The sequence below is a fragment of the Protopterus annectens genome, chromosome 3.part1, assembly GCF_019279795.1.
Source record: "Protopterus annectens isolate FY-2018-M chromosome 3.part1, PAN1.0, whole genome shotgun sequence".
Classification (NCBI taxonomy): Eukaryota; Metazoa; Chordata; order Ceratodontiformes; family Protopteridae; genus Protopterus; species Protopterus annectens.
In genome coordinates this window covers 852,406,656-852,424,127 of record NC_056732.1, presented here as the reverse complement: position 1 = coordinate 852,424,127, position 17,472 = coordinate 852,406,656, and the positions used below count along the sequence as shown (strand labels likewise).

General features: G+C 38.1%; 1 protein-coding gene across 1 annotated transcript in view; it reads right to left on the bottom strand.

The window, feature by feature from the left end:
- LOC122798301 (lysine--tRNA ligase-like) overlaps nucleotides 1–17,472 on the bottom strand; it is a 394,521-nt gene that overhangs the window by 226,741 nt on the left and 150,308 nt on the right. Inside the window, exon 5 of the mRNA XM_044067128.1 lies at nucleotides 17,308–17,472. This exon is cut by the window's right edge and continues 22 nt beyond it. Coding sequence (XP_043923063.1) covers nucleotides 17,308–17,472 — 165 coding nt within the window. The remainder of the gene's footprint in view (nucleotides 1–17,307) is intronic.

Here is a 17,472-nt window from a genome sequence, read left to right as displayed (position 1 = left end):
AACCTCCTCTTAATAGTGCGTTTGTTAAACCTAGCACAAGAGCGGCAACCAACAACGCCGTGCTCAGGCCCTAAACAAGGTATACACAAAGTATGGAAATCCTTATGCGGTATCTGTTTCACAGGAAATACAGTTATTCACTTTTTCTGACATCCGTTGAATACTGAGGCAAGAAAAACTAAAATGTTCCCCAACGGGTACTTAGCCAACTCTGATTCGGTCTGAAACTCCGGTTTCGGAAATATCTCAGAACGCCAACCTGCACTCGCAAAACTGCTTCTGCATCGGACCACGCGGCAAAAAAGACTGAGGATATGACGCCGGTCATGCGCATTAGTACCCTGACGTACTGACGTCAGTCTAATGCGCCATGACCGACGTCAGCCTTATACTCTGGTATTCGGGCCGACTGGATGCGGACTATACCCAATAGTTAGGACTGCAGCAATGGAAGACGAAGAACATCATACTGTGCTTAGAGCTTGCACATTTCTATGTAACATACTGTGCTTAGAGCTTGCAAATTTCTATGTAACATACTGTGCTTAGAGCGTGCACATTTCTATGTAACATACCACGCTTAGAGCTTGCACATTTCTATGTAACATACTGTGCTTAGAGCTTGCACATGTCTATGTAACATACTGTGCTTAGAGCTTGCACATTTCTATGTAACATACCACGCTTAGAACTTGCACATTTCTATGTAACATACTGTGCTTAGAGCTTGCACATTTCTATGTAACATACCACGCTTAGAACTTGCACATTTCTATGTAACATACTGTGCTTAGAGCTTGCACATTTCTATGTAACATACCACGCTTAGAGCTTGCACATTTCTATGTAACATACTGTGCTTAGAGCTTGCACATTTCTATGTAACATACCACGCTTAGAACTTGCACATTTCTATGTAACATACTGTGCTTAGAGCTTGCACATTTCTATGTAACATACCACGCTTAGAACTTGCACATTTCTATGTAACATACTGTGCTTAGAGCTTGCACATTTCTATGTAACATACCACGCTTAGAGCTTGCACATTTCTATGTAACATACTGTGCTTAGAGCGTGCACATTTCTATGTAACATACCACGCTTAGAGCTTGCACATTTCTATGTAACATACTGTGCTTAGAGCTTGCACATTTCTATGTAACATACTGTGCTTAGAGCTTGCACATTTCTATGTAACATACTGTGCTTAGAGCTTGCACATTTCTATATAACATACTGTGCTTAGAGCGTGCACATTTCTATGTAACATACCACGCTTAGAGCTTGCACATTTCTATGTAACATACTGTGCTTAGATCTTGCACATTTCTATGTAACATACTGTGCTTAGAGCTTGCACATTTCTATGTAACATACTGTGCTTAGAGCGTGCACATTTCTGTGTAACATACCATGCTTAGAGCTTGCACATTTCTATGTAACATACTGTGCTTAGAGCTTGCACATGTCTATGTAACATACTGTGCTTAGAGCTTGCACATTTCTATGTAACATACTGTGCTTAGAGCGTGCACATTTCTATGTAAAATACCATGCTTAGAGTGTGCATGTTTCTATGTAATATGCTATGCTTAGTTCTATGTAACATACTGTGCTTAGAGCGTGCACATTTCTATGTAAAATACCATGCTTAGAGTGTGCATGTTTCTATGTAATATACTATGCTTAGTTCTATGTAACATACTGTGCTTAGAGCGTGCACATTTCTATGTAACATACCGGGTTTAGAGCTTGCACACTTCTATGTAACATAACAGACCCCTTGTTAGTAGTTAATTATCATAATCTTTAGACTATATTGTTGTAAATATTCAAAAGAGATGAATAAGGTAGACATGTTTTTTCTTTTGTTTTGTTTCAGAGTTCTTCTTGTCATGCAGTTTTATGCTGAAAGTATTAAAATTTTGACTGCCTTACCTTTATTGCTGGTGTTTGTTCATCTTCCTTTAATAAGAAAGCAGGAACCATTTTTATCTTTGAGAAGGTATCATTCCACTCGTCACAAAATTCATTCCCAAAGCACATAGTACCAGGTATTTTGTTTATTGTACCACAGATTCTCATATCTACCATTATCTGTTTGTTTGCTTTTATTTATTTAATGATTGTTTGTATGTATATATGTTAACTTTCATGTTTCCATTAATTTCAGAGGATATTGTTTTGGACAGATGTCCTGCTTCCCTCCCTCAGGAGGTCTAGCAAAGCTCATAGCTCCTCCCATTGTCCGTCTGTGGGTGTGAAGGCCCAATCACCTGGCAGGTACAAAGTGACCAGGATGACCCTTCAAACCCACAGACAGGACCCCTTCAGTTTTCTAGTGCCACAGTAAGACAAGGACCTGCTGGACAATTGCTCTTCTCCTCTGGTTTACTTCAGCAGCTGAACTCAGATAAGAAATCCATTTGGATTTTAATTCCTTCCTTTGCCTTTTTCTATCTATACTTAAAATGTGTATTCTGCCAATTTGTGTGTTTTTTTTTCATATTGGAAAATAGCAAGTAGTCTGAGTTTTATTTTTCTTTCAATATAAGAGTTGTACTGCTTATTTTAAGCTGATTCTGAGTTTCTGTGTATTTTATAACCCCTTTAATGTATTTTATGGCCATTGATGAATGTTCAAGTGAGTTTCTATACTAAAGCCATTTTAATGCAGTTCTTTTCATTATCTCGTACTGCCAGAACCATGAGTAATTTGCAGCTGTTATTTTTGTTGATTAAAAGCTTGTTTTGAAAGTTTGACAGGAAAACTTGCTGTTTTTGCACTTTCTTTCTTTGTGACTATGATTACTTAATATAATTAAGTAGATTTGCAGCATTGTAAACAACTTTTTTCATTTAATTTACGATTTTTACACCATTTTGTTTTGTTAAATGTTTCTGACAGGGACTTTTCTTAAGTTTATATTTAATTCCTTGTCTAAGGTTACTTCAGGCTATTTCTATTCATGTGGTGCTGAAACAAGACTTATTTATTAAAAGTGTTCAGATTTTTAACTCGTATTTTTGGTTTGTTTTTCAAAAAATGTATTCTTTTTTTTTTTTGGAAAATCACCTAGGCTTGAAGTCAGTAAATTAGTTATATACATTTGAGTTTCAGACTTCATATCCTTCAGAAAAATGCATGCTAATACAAACCCTGGTATTTTAACAGCTCTCTAAATTTGTAAGAACAATATTTCAAATCTGTCCCTTTTAGGGGCTTTTTAAGCATTTGTTTACCCAGTATTTTAGGCTTTGTCCAGATTTTGTGCTCTTATCAGTTGAGAAGTATGGTGGGGATCTTTGTGACATGTACTTTGTGTCTTGCGCTGGACTAGTGAAATTGCTGTCTTTTTCTCAGTAAAATATTCAGTATAGTATTCTTGTAGAAATATACTTTAGATTGCTTTTAGAGGGAGAATAGTGGGATTTGTCCATTTTATACTGGGTTGACTGTGTAACCAGTATGTAGTATCAATATTTTTTGTCCACTGACTTGACAGACTCAGAGATGGTGCCCCCACCCCATCATCTATCCCTTGCATGCCTAAAAATGAAAATACCTAAACATATATGCCTCAGCCTATGGTTTGTGGCTCTGCAGTAGTCTCAGCCTTTGGCAGATTATCTCACCACTCACCTTCGTTACCTCTGTGTCCCCTGGTGTGGTGTTAGTATAGCAACTGTGCATGACAAGAGGGTCAGATAAATCCTCTGGGGCTATACCATTGCATGCTTTAGGTATGAAACAACCAAATCCTTTAGATGCAGGGGGTCAGGGGTGCAGAATCCATTGCCAGTGTTGATACGTCTCCCCCTGGGGATTTTACCACTAGACTAGTACATGCTAAGAAGGGGCAGAGAAAACACCATGTGGTAGGGGAGCAGTCTCTGTTTCCCACCTGAGATGGTGTCTATGGCTAGATCCATTGTTTAGGCAGTTGATTATTGGGTGCATACTGCTGGCACTTCCATCTCTGGTCAGTCAGTTAAGGATCCAGATTTTGAAAGGGATCTAGTATCTGAGGTTTTGGACTTGTCAGAGTCAGATCAGTCAGTTTCCTCTGATGACAAACAAGTTCAGGAACCCAAACAGATGTTTTCTTTTACCCAGATATAGGCTAGATTTAGGGATGTATTCATTTGGGAGCACTCACTGGCTGTCCCTTAGAACAGGAGGTTATATGATCTTTTGGATGGCCCAGCCTGGTCTCCAAGCTTCCTTATCTATGGACCCAGATTCAGTGTCACTAATGACTTCTTTTAATAAAAGGACTTTGTCTTCTTCAAAATCCTGTTCCTTCTGATAAACTAGAAAATGGCTAGATTCACAGGGAAATAAGCTGATCCAGTCCAGCACATTATGTTTTAAAGTATTTAACTCTCAGTGTTTTATGTGGAAGTTTGTGTTGAAATTTATGTATAACTTAGATGAGTTTGCTGCATTGTTACCTGCTCAGCAAAAGGTCTATGTGAAATATATTATTTCAAATGTTTCTGAGGTGTCAAAACAAGCTTTAAGGAATGCCCTGAAGGGAGCTGATACTATTGCTATAAATGCAGTGTCTTCTGTGGTGATAAGGTGGTATGCATGGTTGAATAGTCAGCACTTTTCTGATGAGGTAGGAAGCGAGATTTTGAATGCTGCATTTGAGTTTGATTGTATGTTTGATACAGTAGCTAATCAGATCCTTAAACACTGGAATGACAGAGGTAAACTCATGCAAGGGGAGTCAAAAGTGTTTCATATTCCCAAATGTCCCCCTTTAAGTAAGATAATTTTTCATGGCCTTCCAAAGAGATTTTGCAGCTAAGCAGAAAACAAGGCATTAAAAAGAAATGGCAGGATGAGAACCCTGTCAAGCCTAACAAGAGAGGTTCCTTACCCAAAAAAGATAATGTCCCTTCCAACTTATGACTATGCTGAAGTGCAACACCATTCTTTCTCAAGTTCCCCTCTTAGTGCCATGTCTCTAAAGTTAGATCTTAACAAAGCAGCCAGGCTGTCAGTGGTTTCTGACCAATGGATGTTCAACATTGTTGGCAGGAGTTACAGATAGCAGTGGAAAGAACATCTACCTCCATTCAAAAGGGTTCGCCCTTCTCCCTCATCCCCTGCACCAGACTTAGTTATTCTGTTCTATTCTCTGGAAAATTCTGGACTCATGGGTCATAGAACTGGTCCCTCTTTCAAAAAGAATGAGAGTTTCTACTCCAGAATTTTCCTGGTCCCCAAAAACAGCTGTTGTGGAGACCGGTGTTGGACCTTTCCTTTCTAAATATATTTGTGAAGGTCCCCAAGTGCAAGATGCTCACCCTGCTAACAGTACTTCCTCTGTTGACAGACCACTACTTCATGGTGACCCTGGACTTGAAGGATGTATATATTCATATCCCCAATGCATATGACTTCAGGAAATTTCTGAAATTTGTTGCGTCTGGTTCATACAATCAGTTTTTATGTATTGCCCTTTGTGCTATCCATTGCACCTCAAGTGTTTACAAAATACCTTGAGCCAGTAGTGGCCCAGTGTTGGACTTTGGGCATCCACATTTTTCCTTACTTGGATGACTTGCTGATCTGTGCAGAGTATGCATCCAGGTGTTTGGATTCACTAGAGAAGGTGCTCGACCTTCCTCTCCCAGCTAGGGTTCAAGGTATACCTCCAGGATTTGTGTCTGACACCCTCATAAAGACATGTCTTTCTGGGATGTTTACTCAACTCCCACAAGTTCATGGCCTTTCTTCCAGAGGATGAGATCCTGTCTTAGCAGACAATGTTGTAAGAGATTTCCAAAATTCTGGACTGATGGCATCCATGATTCTCAAAATACCACTGGCCCAACGTCACATAAGAAACATTCAGTGGTATGTCAGAAATTGTTGGACCCAGCACCTTCATTCCCTGGAACCCCAGTTGCTGGTGCTGCCCTTCATCAAATGAGGGTTACAGTCGTGGAGATGTCAGCTGAATATCTATCCAGGACTTTTTTTCTCTACTTCTGTACCAGTGCGATCTGTCCAGACAGATCTGTCTGACTTCACTTGGGGAACTGTGTCAATGGGGATGCAAGTGCAAGCCACTTTGGGGAAATTCTGTTCCAAATAGTCTTGCAGCCATGCTAGGAGGACATATGTATTCTTGTTTCTTTGGACAGGAATGCTTCTGTATGTGTTTTCACCCTTTTACTGATTCACAAGGTACTTCTGAAGGTTTGGAAAGAAAAGCCCAAGATCACTGTGGTGATCTCCTACTGGCAGAGGCAGTCTTGGTTCTCTCTTTTAATGATATTGACCCTGGGCAATTACCACAGACTTCCTCACACTCTGGATGTGCTCACACAGTCCCAGGGGCAACTGGTGCATGCCAGTTTGGAGAAACATCAGCTGATAGCCTGGATGATTTAATCTTGACCCTGTTTAAGCATTGTATCATGAGGATTTGCTGCAGATATTAATGAGGTCACAAAACCTGCTACTAGAGAATCTTATGTTTATAAATGGATAAGGTTTTATATGTTTTGCCTAAACAGAGGGCCCATTGAGTTTAATATCTTTCTGGTCTTGAAATATTCATGTGACCTACTTCAGGATGGCTTATCGTATGTGTTCATTAAGATGCATTTAGCGGCAATTTCTGCTTGTCTGCCTATGGACCCCTGCTTTCTTCTTGTCTTTTGGTAAAACAGTTTAGGAAAGGAGTTTTGCATATGTGGTCTACCTTGCAAGCAAATTCCTCCTTCATGGGATCTTAACGATATTCCTGAAAAACTGAACTTACTATCTTTCAAGTTGCAGAATCAAAATAAACGTTGAGTTCTACTACTGCGCTATCTTCCCTGTAACAACGTTGAACACAGAGGAAACGCAGTGCAGTCTCCGAAAACAAGCTTTTATTGTAAATATGATAAAATGTTCAGACAGAAAATAAGAAAGTAACAAATTGTAGAACACAATGAGTTGAGCGCTTTCACCTACTTAATGTAGGCTTCCTCAGAACTGTGCTCCTACATTTCTGTTGTGTTTAAATAACTTATTTGGCGCCATTTTCAGTATGCAGCCCTTAAAGTTGTATTACTCAATTGTATTAAATGAAATTAAAAAACAAAATTGAAAAACTATAATTGTCAAAATCTTCATTATAAAATATGTTGAACTGTAAAAATATAAAATATATAAAATATATTGTGCTTAAAAATACAAAGATCGAAAGCTTCATATAATACCTTAAAGATGTTTCTTAAAAATTGTTTGTGTGTAGTCGCATATTATTGCATCAATGCTAACCCATCACTTAGTTTATAAGTCTAATATCACTAATTTTTCTGCTGTAGTCATCACATTTTTGTGTGTTGTAAATTCATTACATTTTCCTAGCTAATAACTATTCTGTAACATTATCTTCTGGATGCTCTTTGAACTAATAAGGGTTTTAAAGATATGTTGTCATTCAAGCCCGGTGCGGTTGATGCATCCGTATATAATTGCCACCACACCTCCTTATAACTTAACATTTCCTTCATACTGCCTCCCCTTGGATTGTATTTGATTTGTTCCAATATTGCAAATTTAAATTTGTGTTCCTCACCATATTTTTCTATGTGTCTATATAAGGCATTGTTGTTGTCCTTCTTTCTTAAACTGTACATATGGTCGTAAATTCTCTTTTTGAAAGCTCTCTCAGTTTTTCCTATGTAGTATCCACTGCATGTTATACATTTAGCCATATATATAACAAAACTGGTGCTACAGTTCCCCTTCTTGAACTTAATTTTAGTTTTGTTGATATTCTCCAATACTAACTCACGAATCTCCATAATATCCCCACACTGGTTACAATGGCCACATTTAATTGTTGCATTTGCCCCAGTATCCCTAGTCTGGCTCTGATCTCCTGTTGTTCCTTTTTCCAATAACTTCTTCAAATTATATCCCATTTTGTATACAAATAGTGGTTTCTCTCCTACACATTTGACTAAACTGTCATCCACTATGAATATTTTCCAAAATGTTTCCATAATCTTCTTAATCTGATGTACATAGGGTGTATATTCTAAGACACATGCACGTTGGTATCTAACTGTGCTATTGAGTGTGTCTACGACTGTATGTGGTCCATTGATTTGTTCGTAACTTCCCAACAGTGGGATGTATTTTCTTCCCCATTGTTCAATGACATATTGCTTCACATCCCTCATCATCAATTGGTCATATTTCCTTTCTTCAAATAATTCTGTAACATAATCCATTTCCTTTATCATTTCCTGTAGCCTTGAAGTCATCTGGGCAACCCTTATGCATTGTCCTTTGTATATATTGTATAATAATTTTTTAGGATGGTTGCTAGTATATTGTAAATAATTGTTGGAAAAAGTGTACTTTCGAAATATCGCTGACTTAAATCCCTTGCTGTCATGTGATATAAATGTATCCAAGTAGGCTATACCATTTGTACTCCTAGGAGTAGCCGTAGACACCTGGCTAAAAAACATGTACAACCACATCCCACATTTGATAAAAGATTCTTGAGATTTTTTGACTAACTTCCCTACACAAGTGGAATGTAGTGATCTTATTTACGTAACTATAGATGTCATCGACTTATAGTCATGCATTCCCAAACAGTTGGGATTAGAAATGTTTTGTGATAGCATAAGGAAACACACAAACATAGATTGGGATCATGTATGTTTAATAATGGACTGCATGTCATTAGTTCTGGAACATAACTATATATACTATGAAGGAGAATACTACCAGCAATGCAAAGGCGTAGCAATGGGATCAGCTAGTGCACCTATTTATGCCAATTTAGTTATGCTAAATTGGGAAGAGACTGCTTTATTTCCTAACATTCTGTTTAAATATGTAATACATTACACTAGATTTTTAGATGACATCTACATCTTATGGAAGGATAGTATGGAAGAATTAAACAAATTCATTACTTTCATTAATTCAAGTAGTGAATTTTTAAAGTTCACTCACTCAGTGAGTACAAATGTGTCTTAGAATATACACTCTATGTACATCAGATTAAGAAGATTATGGAAACATTTTGGAAAATATTCATAGTGGATGACAGTTTAGTCAAATGTGTAGGAGAGAAACCACTATTTGTATACAAAATGGGATATAATTTGAAGAAGTTAATGGAAAAAGGAACATCAGGAGATCAGAGCCAGACTAGGTATACTGGGGAAAATGCAACAATTAAATGTGGCCATTGTAACCAGTGTGGGGATATTATGGAGATTTGTGAGTTAGTATTGGAGAATATCAACAAAACTAAAATTAAGTTCAAGAAGGGGAACTGTAGCACCAATTTTGTTATATATATGGCTAAATGTATAACATGTAGTGGATACTACATAGGTAAAACTGAGAGAGCTTTCGAAAAGAGAATTTACGACCATATGTACAGTTTAAGAAAGAAAGACAACAATGCCTTATATAGACACATAGAAAAATACGGTGAGGAACACAAATTTAAATTTGCAATATTGGAACAAATCAAATACAATCCAAGAGGAGGCAGTATGAAGGAAATGTTAAGTTATAAGGAGGTGTGGTGACAATTATACACGGATGCATCAACCGCACCGGGTTTGAATGACAACATATCTTTAAAACCCATATTAGTTCAAAGAGCATCCAGAAGATAATGTTACAGAATAGTTATTAGCTAGGAAAATGTAATGAATTTACAACACACAAAAATGTGATGACTACAGCAGAAAAATTAGTGATATTAGACTTATAAACTAAGTGATGGGTTAGCATTGATGCAATAATATGCGACTACACACAAACAATTTTTAAGAAACATCTTTAAGGTATTATATGAAGCTTTCGATCTTTGTATTTTTAAGCACAATATATTTTATATATTTTATATTTTTACAGTTCAACATATTTTATAATGAAGATTTTGACAATTATAGTTTTTCAATTTTGTTTTTTAATTTCATTTAATACAATTGAGTAATACAACTTTAAGGGCTGCATACTGAAAATGGCGCCAAATAAGTTATTTAAACACAACAGAAATGTAGGAGCATAGTTCTGAGGAAGCCTACATTAAGTAGGTGAAAGTGCTCAACTCATTGTGTTCTACAATTTGTTACTTTCTTATTTTCTGTCTGGACATTTTATCATATTTACAATAAAAGCTTGTTTTCGGAGACTGCACTGCGTTTCCTCTGTGTTCAACGTTGTTACAGGGAAGATATCTTTCAAGTTGGCAATGCAATCTGATCTCAAGTTCATAATGTGAAAAACTGTTTTGCTTATTGCTCTGACATCTGCAAGGTGAGTTTCTGAGCTGCAAGCTCTCAAGGAGGTGTCAGACAACCTTACCTGATTTTCCACAGGAATAGTGCTGTGTTACGCACTAATCCTTCTTTCATGCCAAAAGTGGTCTCAGAGTTCTCTCTCAATCAGTCTGTTAATCTCCCTGTATTCTTTCCAGAACCTAAGAATAAGGGAGAGAGGATATTTCATACCTTGGATGATTGACAGCAGCTCAGGTACTACCTTGACAGAAAAAAACAACCGTTAGGAAGGCAGAAAGGCATAGTATTTCCTTCTCTGAGGCAAAGAAAGGTCAACCTGTCTCTAAGCAAACCTTTGCATGTTGACTGTCCTCTGGTATTGTAGGTGAATCCAGACAAGGTAAAGGCACATTCAACCAGGGAATTTTCCTCTTCATATTGGAAAGGAGTGGACTCTAGAAGTATTCTAGAGGCAGCAACTTGGTCCTCTGTCCATACCTGCATGAAGCACTACAAGCTGGATGCCTTTTTCTAAATCCATATTAGGCTTCGTGAGGACCGTTCTACCAGGGCTCCTAGACCCTTATCATTCCTTCTCCCAGGTTGGGTAAACTTTGTGAATGTACTTGTAGTACAGTTGCATAAGTCCTATTTACCTGCAACAGTAAATGTTCATAGAATGCACTGCCTTACTGTCAGCACCCCCCCACCACACCATTTTTGGATGTATATAGTTTGGTGTTGGAGTTGCTTCTGAGTTTTGTTCAGAAAACTTTTTGTTGTTTGTGTGTGTGTGTGTGTGTGTGTGTGTGTGTGTGTGTGTGTGTGTGTGTGTGTGTGTGTGTGTGTGTGTGTGGCTTTTGGTCTGAAACAGTAGGTGTTCAACAGGTTAGCATTTTCATCTGCTTTTCCTGCTGGACCCTAGAAAACTGAAGAGGTCTTGTCTGTAGGTTTGAAAGGCAGTCCTGGTCCTGCCAGGTTATTGGTCCTTCACACCCACAGACAGGTAGTGGGATGACTCTGAGATTTAACAGACTGCCAGAGGGAGGGTAGCAGGGCAATACTACCCACATGCCAGTAAGGTAGTATGTTCTATGAATATCTACTGCTACAGATAAGCAAGACTTACACAACTGTACTTTTCTTAGGTGCAGGTATACAACTTTAGTAGGTGTACATTGATATTGGGTTACTAAGTTACCTTTCACTTTCAGTCTGCGTTAATATAGTTACATATGAGTGTGCCTGGTTCCAAAAGACTTGCTGCCAGTGTAAGTCACTACTTACACTAACAGAAGGCTGAGAGCAGGTCGTTTGGAATGTGCCCCTCCCACCCGGTGTAAGCCCATTTTTAGATAGGCCTAACACTGAAGTAAGTCACTTACACTGAGAGCAAGTCTTTCTGAATCATAGTAGACTAACACTGCAAGAAGCTCTTTTGGAATCTGGCCCACTGTTGTTTTTTTTTTTTTCTGATGCAGGTTTTCTGAATATTTTAAACTCTTTTCATATTTGTTAATATTTTGTTGTTGCACTTCATTGGGTACTTATGTATTATCGCAACCAGATTTCTGCTGTTGCGGAATGTCCATACCTGCAGACAGACCAGTGCCTGAAACTCTTCAAAGTGCTAATCATAGTCCTTAGTACTGGCCAAAAAGTTTGCATTACTTTCGGGAACAGGAACAATTGAAAAAATCCTCTTCCTGTTTTGCGTGCATTACAGATGCACGCTTCATTTATCACGGCTGGTTTCATAGTGTCGGTAGGAATACTTTCATGGTGTACAAGGAATCGTTACCAGAAGGAAAACACAGAGGCGGGCAATTTGTTTTGGTAAATGTTTTATTTGTAACCTAGGTTTTAATCAATGTACAAAGAACCACTGCATTGTTAATGATTATACATTATGTGGGTGGATGATGTTGACATCTGATTCCATGGTTGATTTTAGTACAGAAAGTTGGGAGTAGTGCTTTTTTGGCTTTGTGAAGGGGTGTGTTCAGAAAAGCACAAATTGTAGTACACCAATGATTGATTTTATTACTGCTGTAATAATGTACATTGTGCACTGTGTGGTTTTGTGTTAGTATATGGTGGGACATTTTCTGCAATTGCAGTCAATTTTGATTGAAAACGGTCTTTTTTCTGGGCAGGCTAGGATTCATGGTAGATGTTTTCTAGTCAATATTACACAACAAGTGATGTGCAGTCCCTCTAAGTATGTTTTCTACATTTTTTTTATCACTGCTACAAAAAAGAAAATATTGTGCTATAAGGACACACTTTATACTGCATTTCTCCATCATTAATTACAATATTTCAAGATCGTTAAGCAAATGGTTTGGCTGTTGAAAATCTGGTTGCAATAATACGTAAGTACCCATCATTGTTATGAGACTACTGCTGGTATCTGAATGCAATGAATTTTGGATTGGAATTCTTCATTTAATTATATTACATTTTGCTTTATTTTATTTGTTTTACCTTAAGTTATTTTCTTGGAGGTTTAAAAGTTCTTGGCTAGGATTATTTAGAAAAAAATCTTTTTCTATTCACCGATTGAAAAGGAATTAAATATAACTCATTAATGGGAGGAGCTGAGAAGTAGGATTTCTTATTAAGGGTATTTAGCTGCATCCTTATTATGCTTTTAAACTTGGTGGCTTTTAAGCTGCCCACCCCTACTGTAAATCTGACTTTGGAAGCTTCTCCCAGTTTCATCTCATCAGCTCATTCTACTGGGCACTGGAACATCGAACTGGGAAGGCCCAACCCTTAGACTTTTTTCCGTCTTACTTTTAAAATCTTTAACATCTTGAACTAGACTACCAGTGACTGGAGAGCCTAGGAACTGCATCTCAGGATGAGTCAAGAAATATATTATAGCATCCTTTGATAAGCAAGAAGTCCCTTGTAACTATCACGTTGACAACAAACCCTTGAAAACTGATCCAGCAGTTAGACACCTGGGAAGCTATGTAGACAACAAACTGTTCTTCAATGACCATGTCTCCACTATTGTAAAACGTCCTTTTTCATTTTACAGCATATTATTAAGAGGGTAGCGTCCACTTCCAAGAATGTGATCTTTTCACTGTATTGCAAACTCATCAGGCCAGTCACTGAATATAATGCTTCCTTTAGTATGTACTTGTTTAAACATGACACAGTTTGAATGCCAACATCACCTTCTTACTACAGAATCAAGGGCCTAACTTATAAAAACTGTGCAGATTGTCTCAAAGCCTTATCTCCCTTTTCAGTGTAATGCAGGCTTCTAAGGGGTGATCTCTGCCTTACGTACAGAGATTTAACAGCTCCTGTCATGTCAAACCTGCTTCACATTCACTAGTTCAATGGGGGCATAAACACCCAAGAGATCTAAACCTTTTGCAATATAATAGAACATGTTGGAAGGATAAATGTATATCACAGAGAATACCACTTCTTTGGGATAATTTTCCTCTCCACATAAAGCAAAGTACTTCTCTTACAATATTTAAATATAGTCTGGCAAATGTGGGTAATAGCAAATTCACCCTTCATTTACCACCCTCGTTCCAAAGAGACAGAGTCAACACATACATTTTCTGCTTGACTCTGAGCTATTCGTATGTAAACTATAAGGGCTAAAAACCTCATGGGATTGTATAGTTAGGCTTCTAAAGATCCTTATAGACCAATAGCCTAGTACCTATAAACATAGGGTCTATATTATATCACTGAGCGCTTAAAAAAGCGAACGATGAATAATCGAACCCATGTAAGCGAAAGCTTACAATCTCGAAAGCTCAGAGCAGTAATTTTTTTCCAAGGGAAAAAAAAATCGCTGTTCCAAAAAAAAAAAAAAAAAAAGAAAAGAAAAATTTAAATAATACAAAAAGTGGGGGGTGCTTCGCCCACCACAACCCCCAATGTGGGGGGCACACCCCCTACTTAAATTTAAATATACCAACTCCGAGATTGCACTACAGTGCCGAAAATGGCAAAGTAATGGAAGCGGCCATGCAAATTCTTTCCCTGGGAAAGAATTCGCTTAAAAGGCATTTTGCTGTTTTGCCTTTTCATTGTTTTAAGTTCGACCAAGACACATTCGATATAATGCATCTTTGGTCATCTAATAGGAACCCTAAACATATGAGCCAAAGTGATTATAGGTTCATAGGTTCATACTAGGCTATCTGCCCTAGGGCATTTATAAGCCTAGCCAGAATGTGTTCGGCATTCGCCACCCATTTTAAATTAATTTTGCTATGCCCTTTTTTGAGGTTAGTATACTGTATAGTATAGTATACTAATCCAGGAGCCATCTTCAAAGAATTAGTGCTTCAGCTGCACTTCTAGTGAGAGAAAGACCAGAGAGACATTATTTTTTAGCCTTCTTAGAGATTACCAGTCACTGAAAACTCTGAAAAATTGCTTCTTAGGAGCTATCTTTGTATTAGTATGACTGCTTTGTTCTTGATGAGGGAGGGAGCAGAGGGGGCATTGATTCCTGCTGGCCTCTGATTGGGCAGTGTGGATGGGACTTCACAGTCTGGTTGCAGTTTTGGTGAGAACCTCTTCAGGGCCTTTGGTCAGCTTAGCTTTCTGTTGCATCCAGCTGCTGAAGATTCTATCCAGGGTATGTACCAAGAGAAGACTACAGCAAGTGTACCGAACCCAACAACATCTAGGTTAATACTATATAACAAAAAACAAGCCAAATGGCTCAAAAACATGTAAACAGTAATAAAAATAAAAAAGTGAGCCAACAAGGCAGTGTTTAGTGTTAAATAAACTAGTGTTTCACGCAAATACTGTCTTGGTGGCTTGCTTTTTTATTTTTATTACTGTATCTAGGTTAATACTACTTCTCTGGAAGCAGCTTGGGATCCTTTGCTTCTGGTGAGAGAAAGAAGAAATGATCATTGATTCCTAACTGCATGCAGCTGTGTTGAGACCAGCACTATCCTTATAATCAGGCTGACAGCACCTCCATTAATCAACTATAAACCTCACAGGCAGTACCCCCCCTTCCAACCCACATTATGGATTTGCACTTTTCGACCATCTCTGTAGCCAGCTTGGTTAAAATGGGCATCTTTAGACAATGTAGCAATTATCTCTTGCTTACTGACAGCTCTCTTCTTCTACTTAAACAAACTGATACAATGTGTGAGAGCTGTAGTTATGTAATGTTCTTGGAGGTAAAGCTCTCACACAAAGGCATAACAAATAACATGCAGGTTGTCATTGCCACACAGCACCACACTAAAAAATCACAAACAGCTCAGACCAAACACATACACCTACATGTGCTAAGGCTCTGAAAAGTAACCTACCTAAACCCCAAAGATCTTCTAAATGTAACCAAAGAAACAAGTACCCTCAGCAACCTTGTAAACACACAACACAGTCAGCACCTCCCATGAAACATACATTTAAGAGTCACAGTGACTCCATTCAAAAGCCCATAAGGTAAACCTCCATGCATTCCAATAGCCTCTTCATAGGTGACTCCATAGTGAAACACACCAATGAACTACTTACTAGGCTTTCCAAGGGGAAGGTCATAGTCAGTTGCCTATAAAGTGCCAGGATTTGCCACATTATGCATGCACACAAGTACAAATATGACACACACGTAATGCATGTGGGTGTAAATGACTTGAGATGCACCTCCCTTGAGTATATGAAGAGAGACATGATAGAGCTTAGACAATATGCAGGTATCAACCTAGCCTTGAGCAACATTCTACCATCACCAAGACATAATTCAGATGAATAGATGTGGAACCTCAAATTCACCTCCATTTTAATACCCATGTCTCTTATGGATAGGGTCAGCAAGTAAATGACCTAACATATCCGTTTTCTGTCCACGTTGGGTTATTTGTATGCAAAATATAAGGGCTAAAAACTGCCATGAGAATGCAATGCTAGGCTTCGTAAGATCCTCATAGATAAATAGCCTAGTAAGTATGTATGACCCTATGAACATACCTGTACTTTGTAAAACTAGTTTATTGTATTTGATTTTTAATTTTTACACTTTTTTCCTGCAGTCTGATTGCTTTATTGTATGTTCCCTCTTTAAGCATTGTTTTCTTAATTTTTCTTATTATTTTAGTTTTTATAGGCTTATTTATAAGTTTTGGAAGATGAGAACAGAGAAAGAAGTCTGGTAAGGACCTGTAGATTATTTCCACCTTTGGTAATATGTACTTTCTGTGGTGGTCTGAGCTTTATCTGGTTTGGGATTCTTCTTTGTGGTTTGAAGTCTTCCTCAGAATCCCTTGTGCCTTTTGTTTGGTTACTTTGAATATTATCCCATCAGGATATGATGTTCCTTAGGGCAGACCTTTCCGGAACATTTACACAGAACGTACTCACATTCATAGGTGTAGATATATACCTATGTGGACACAACTGGCAGCACAAAGGACTAGAGCTCTGAGCTGTTAATGACATGTCTCCTGGATACAGAGTTTGATTCCTTCCACCTTCATTTAACTTTTGTGTGACTTTGAGCAGCTCACTTAACAAGACAGTACTCCTGGCTTACTTTTGCATGGGTGGTAGTTGGTGCAGAGGATTAAGGCTAGGAGGTATTTATTAGGTGCTCCCTGTAGTCCACAGTATGAGCCCTTCAGCCTCCTGTTGTGTACTGTGTGACTCTGAGCAGCTCAGTTAGCCAGAGAATGCTTTGAGAAATTGGACATGACTCACGGTGGTCTCCTAGACTGCAAGCTTAGTATGACCCCATGAACTGGCCAGGGGGCATGTTGATTATATAGTATTCCCAAGCAGAGTTATAGAATTAGGTGACAGATATCCAGGCACTGCTCTTGCATTTAGAGATTATAGATATATCGGGAATTTGACTACAACAATTATTTCCAACAGTTAATTCCAGTATTTAATTAACATCCATGAATGAGACTATGTATTGCATAACCATCTGTGAAAATCTAACACTCAGTCTTCCTTTAGTTTTCACATGGAATAAATCTCATGTACACTGCAGACTTGTATGCTCACCTGATCTTTGAGTCCATAGTGGAGGTGTGGTAGCATATGCAGACAGGGTGACAACAGGGTTATTTCTTTGGCCATGATGCTAAGTTCTCCAACTCTGGTTTTTCCTGGACTTCCCACAACTCCTATGACATCTCCTCTTCGCACCTTTTCAATCATTGCTGTGAA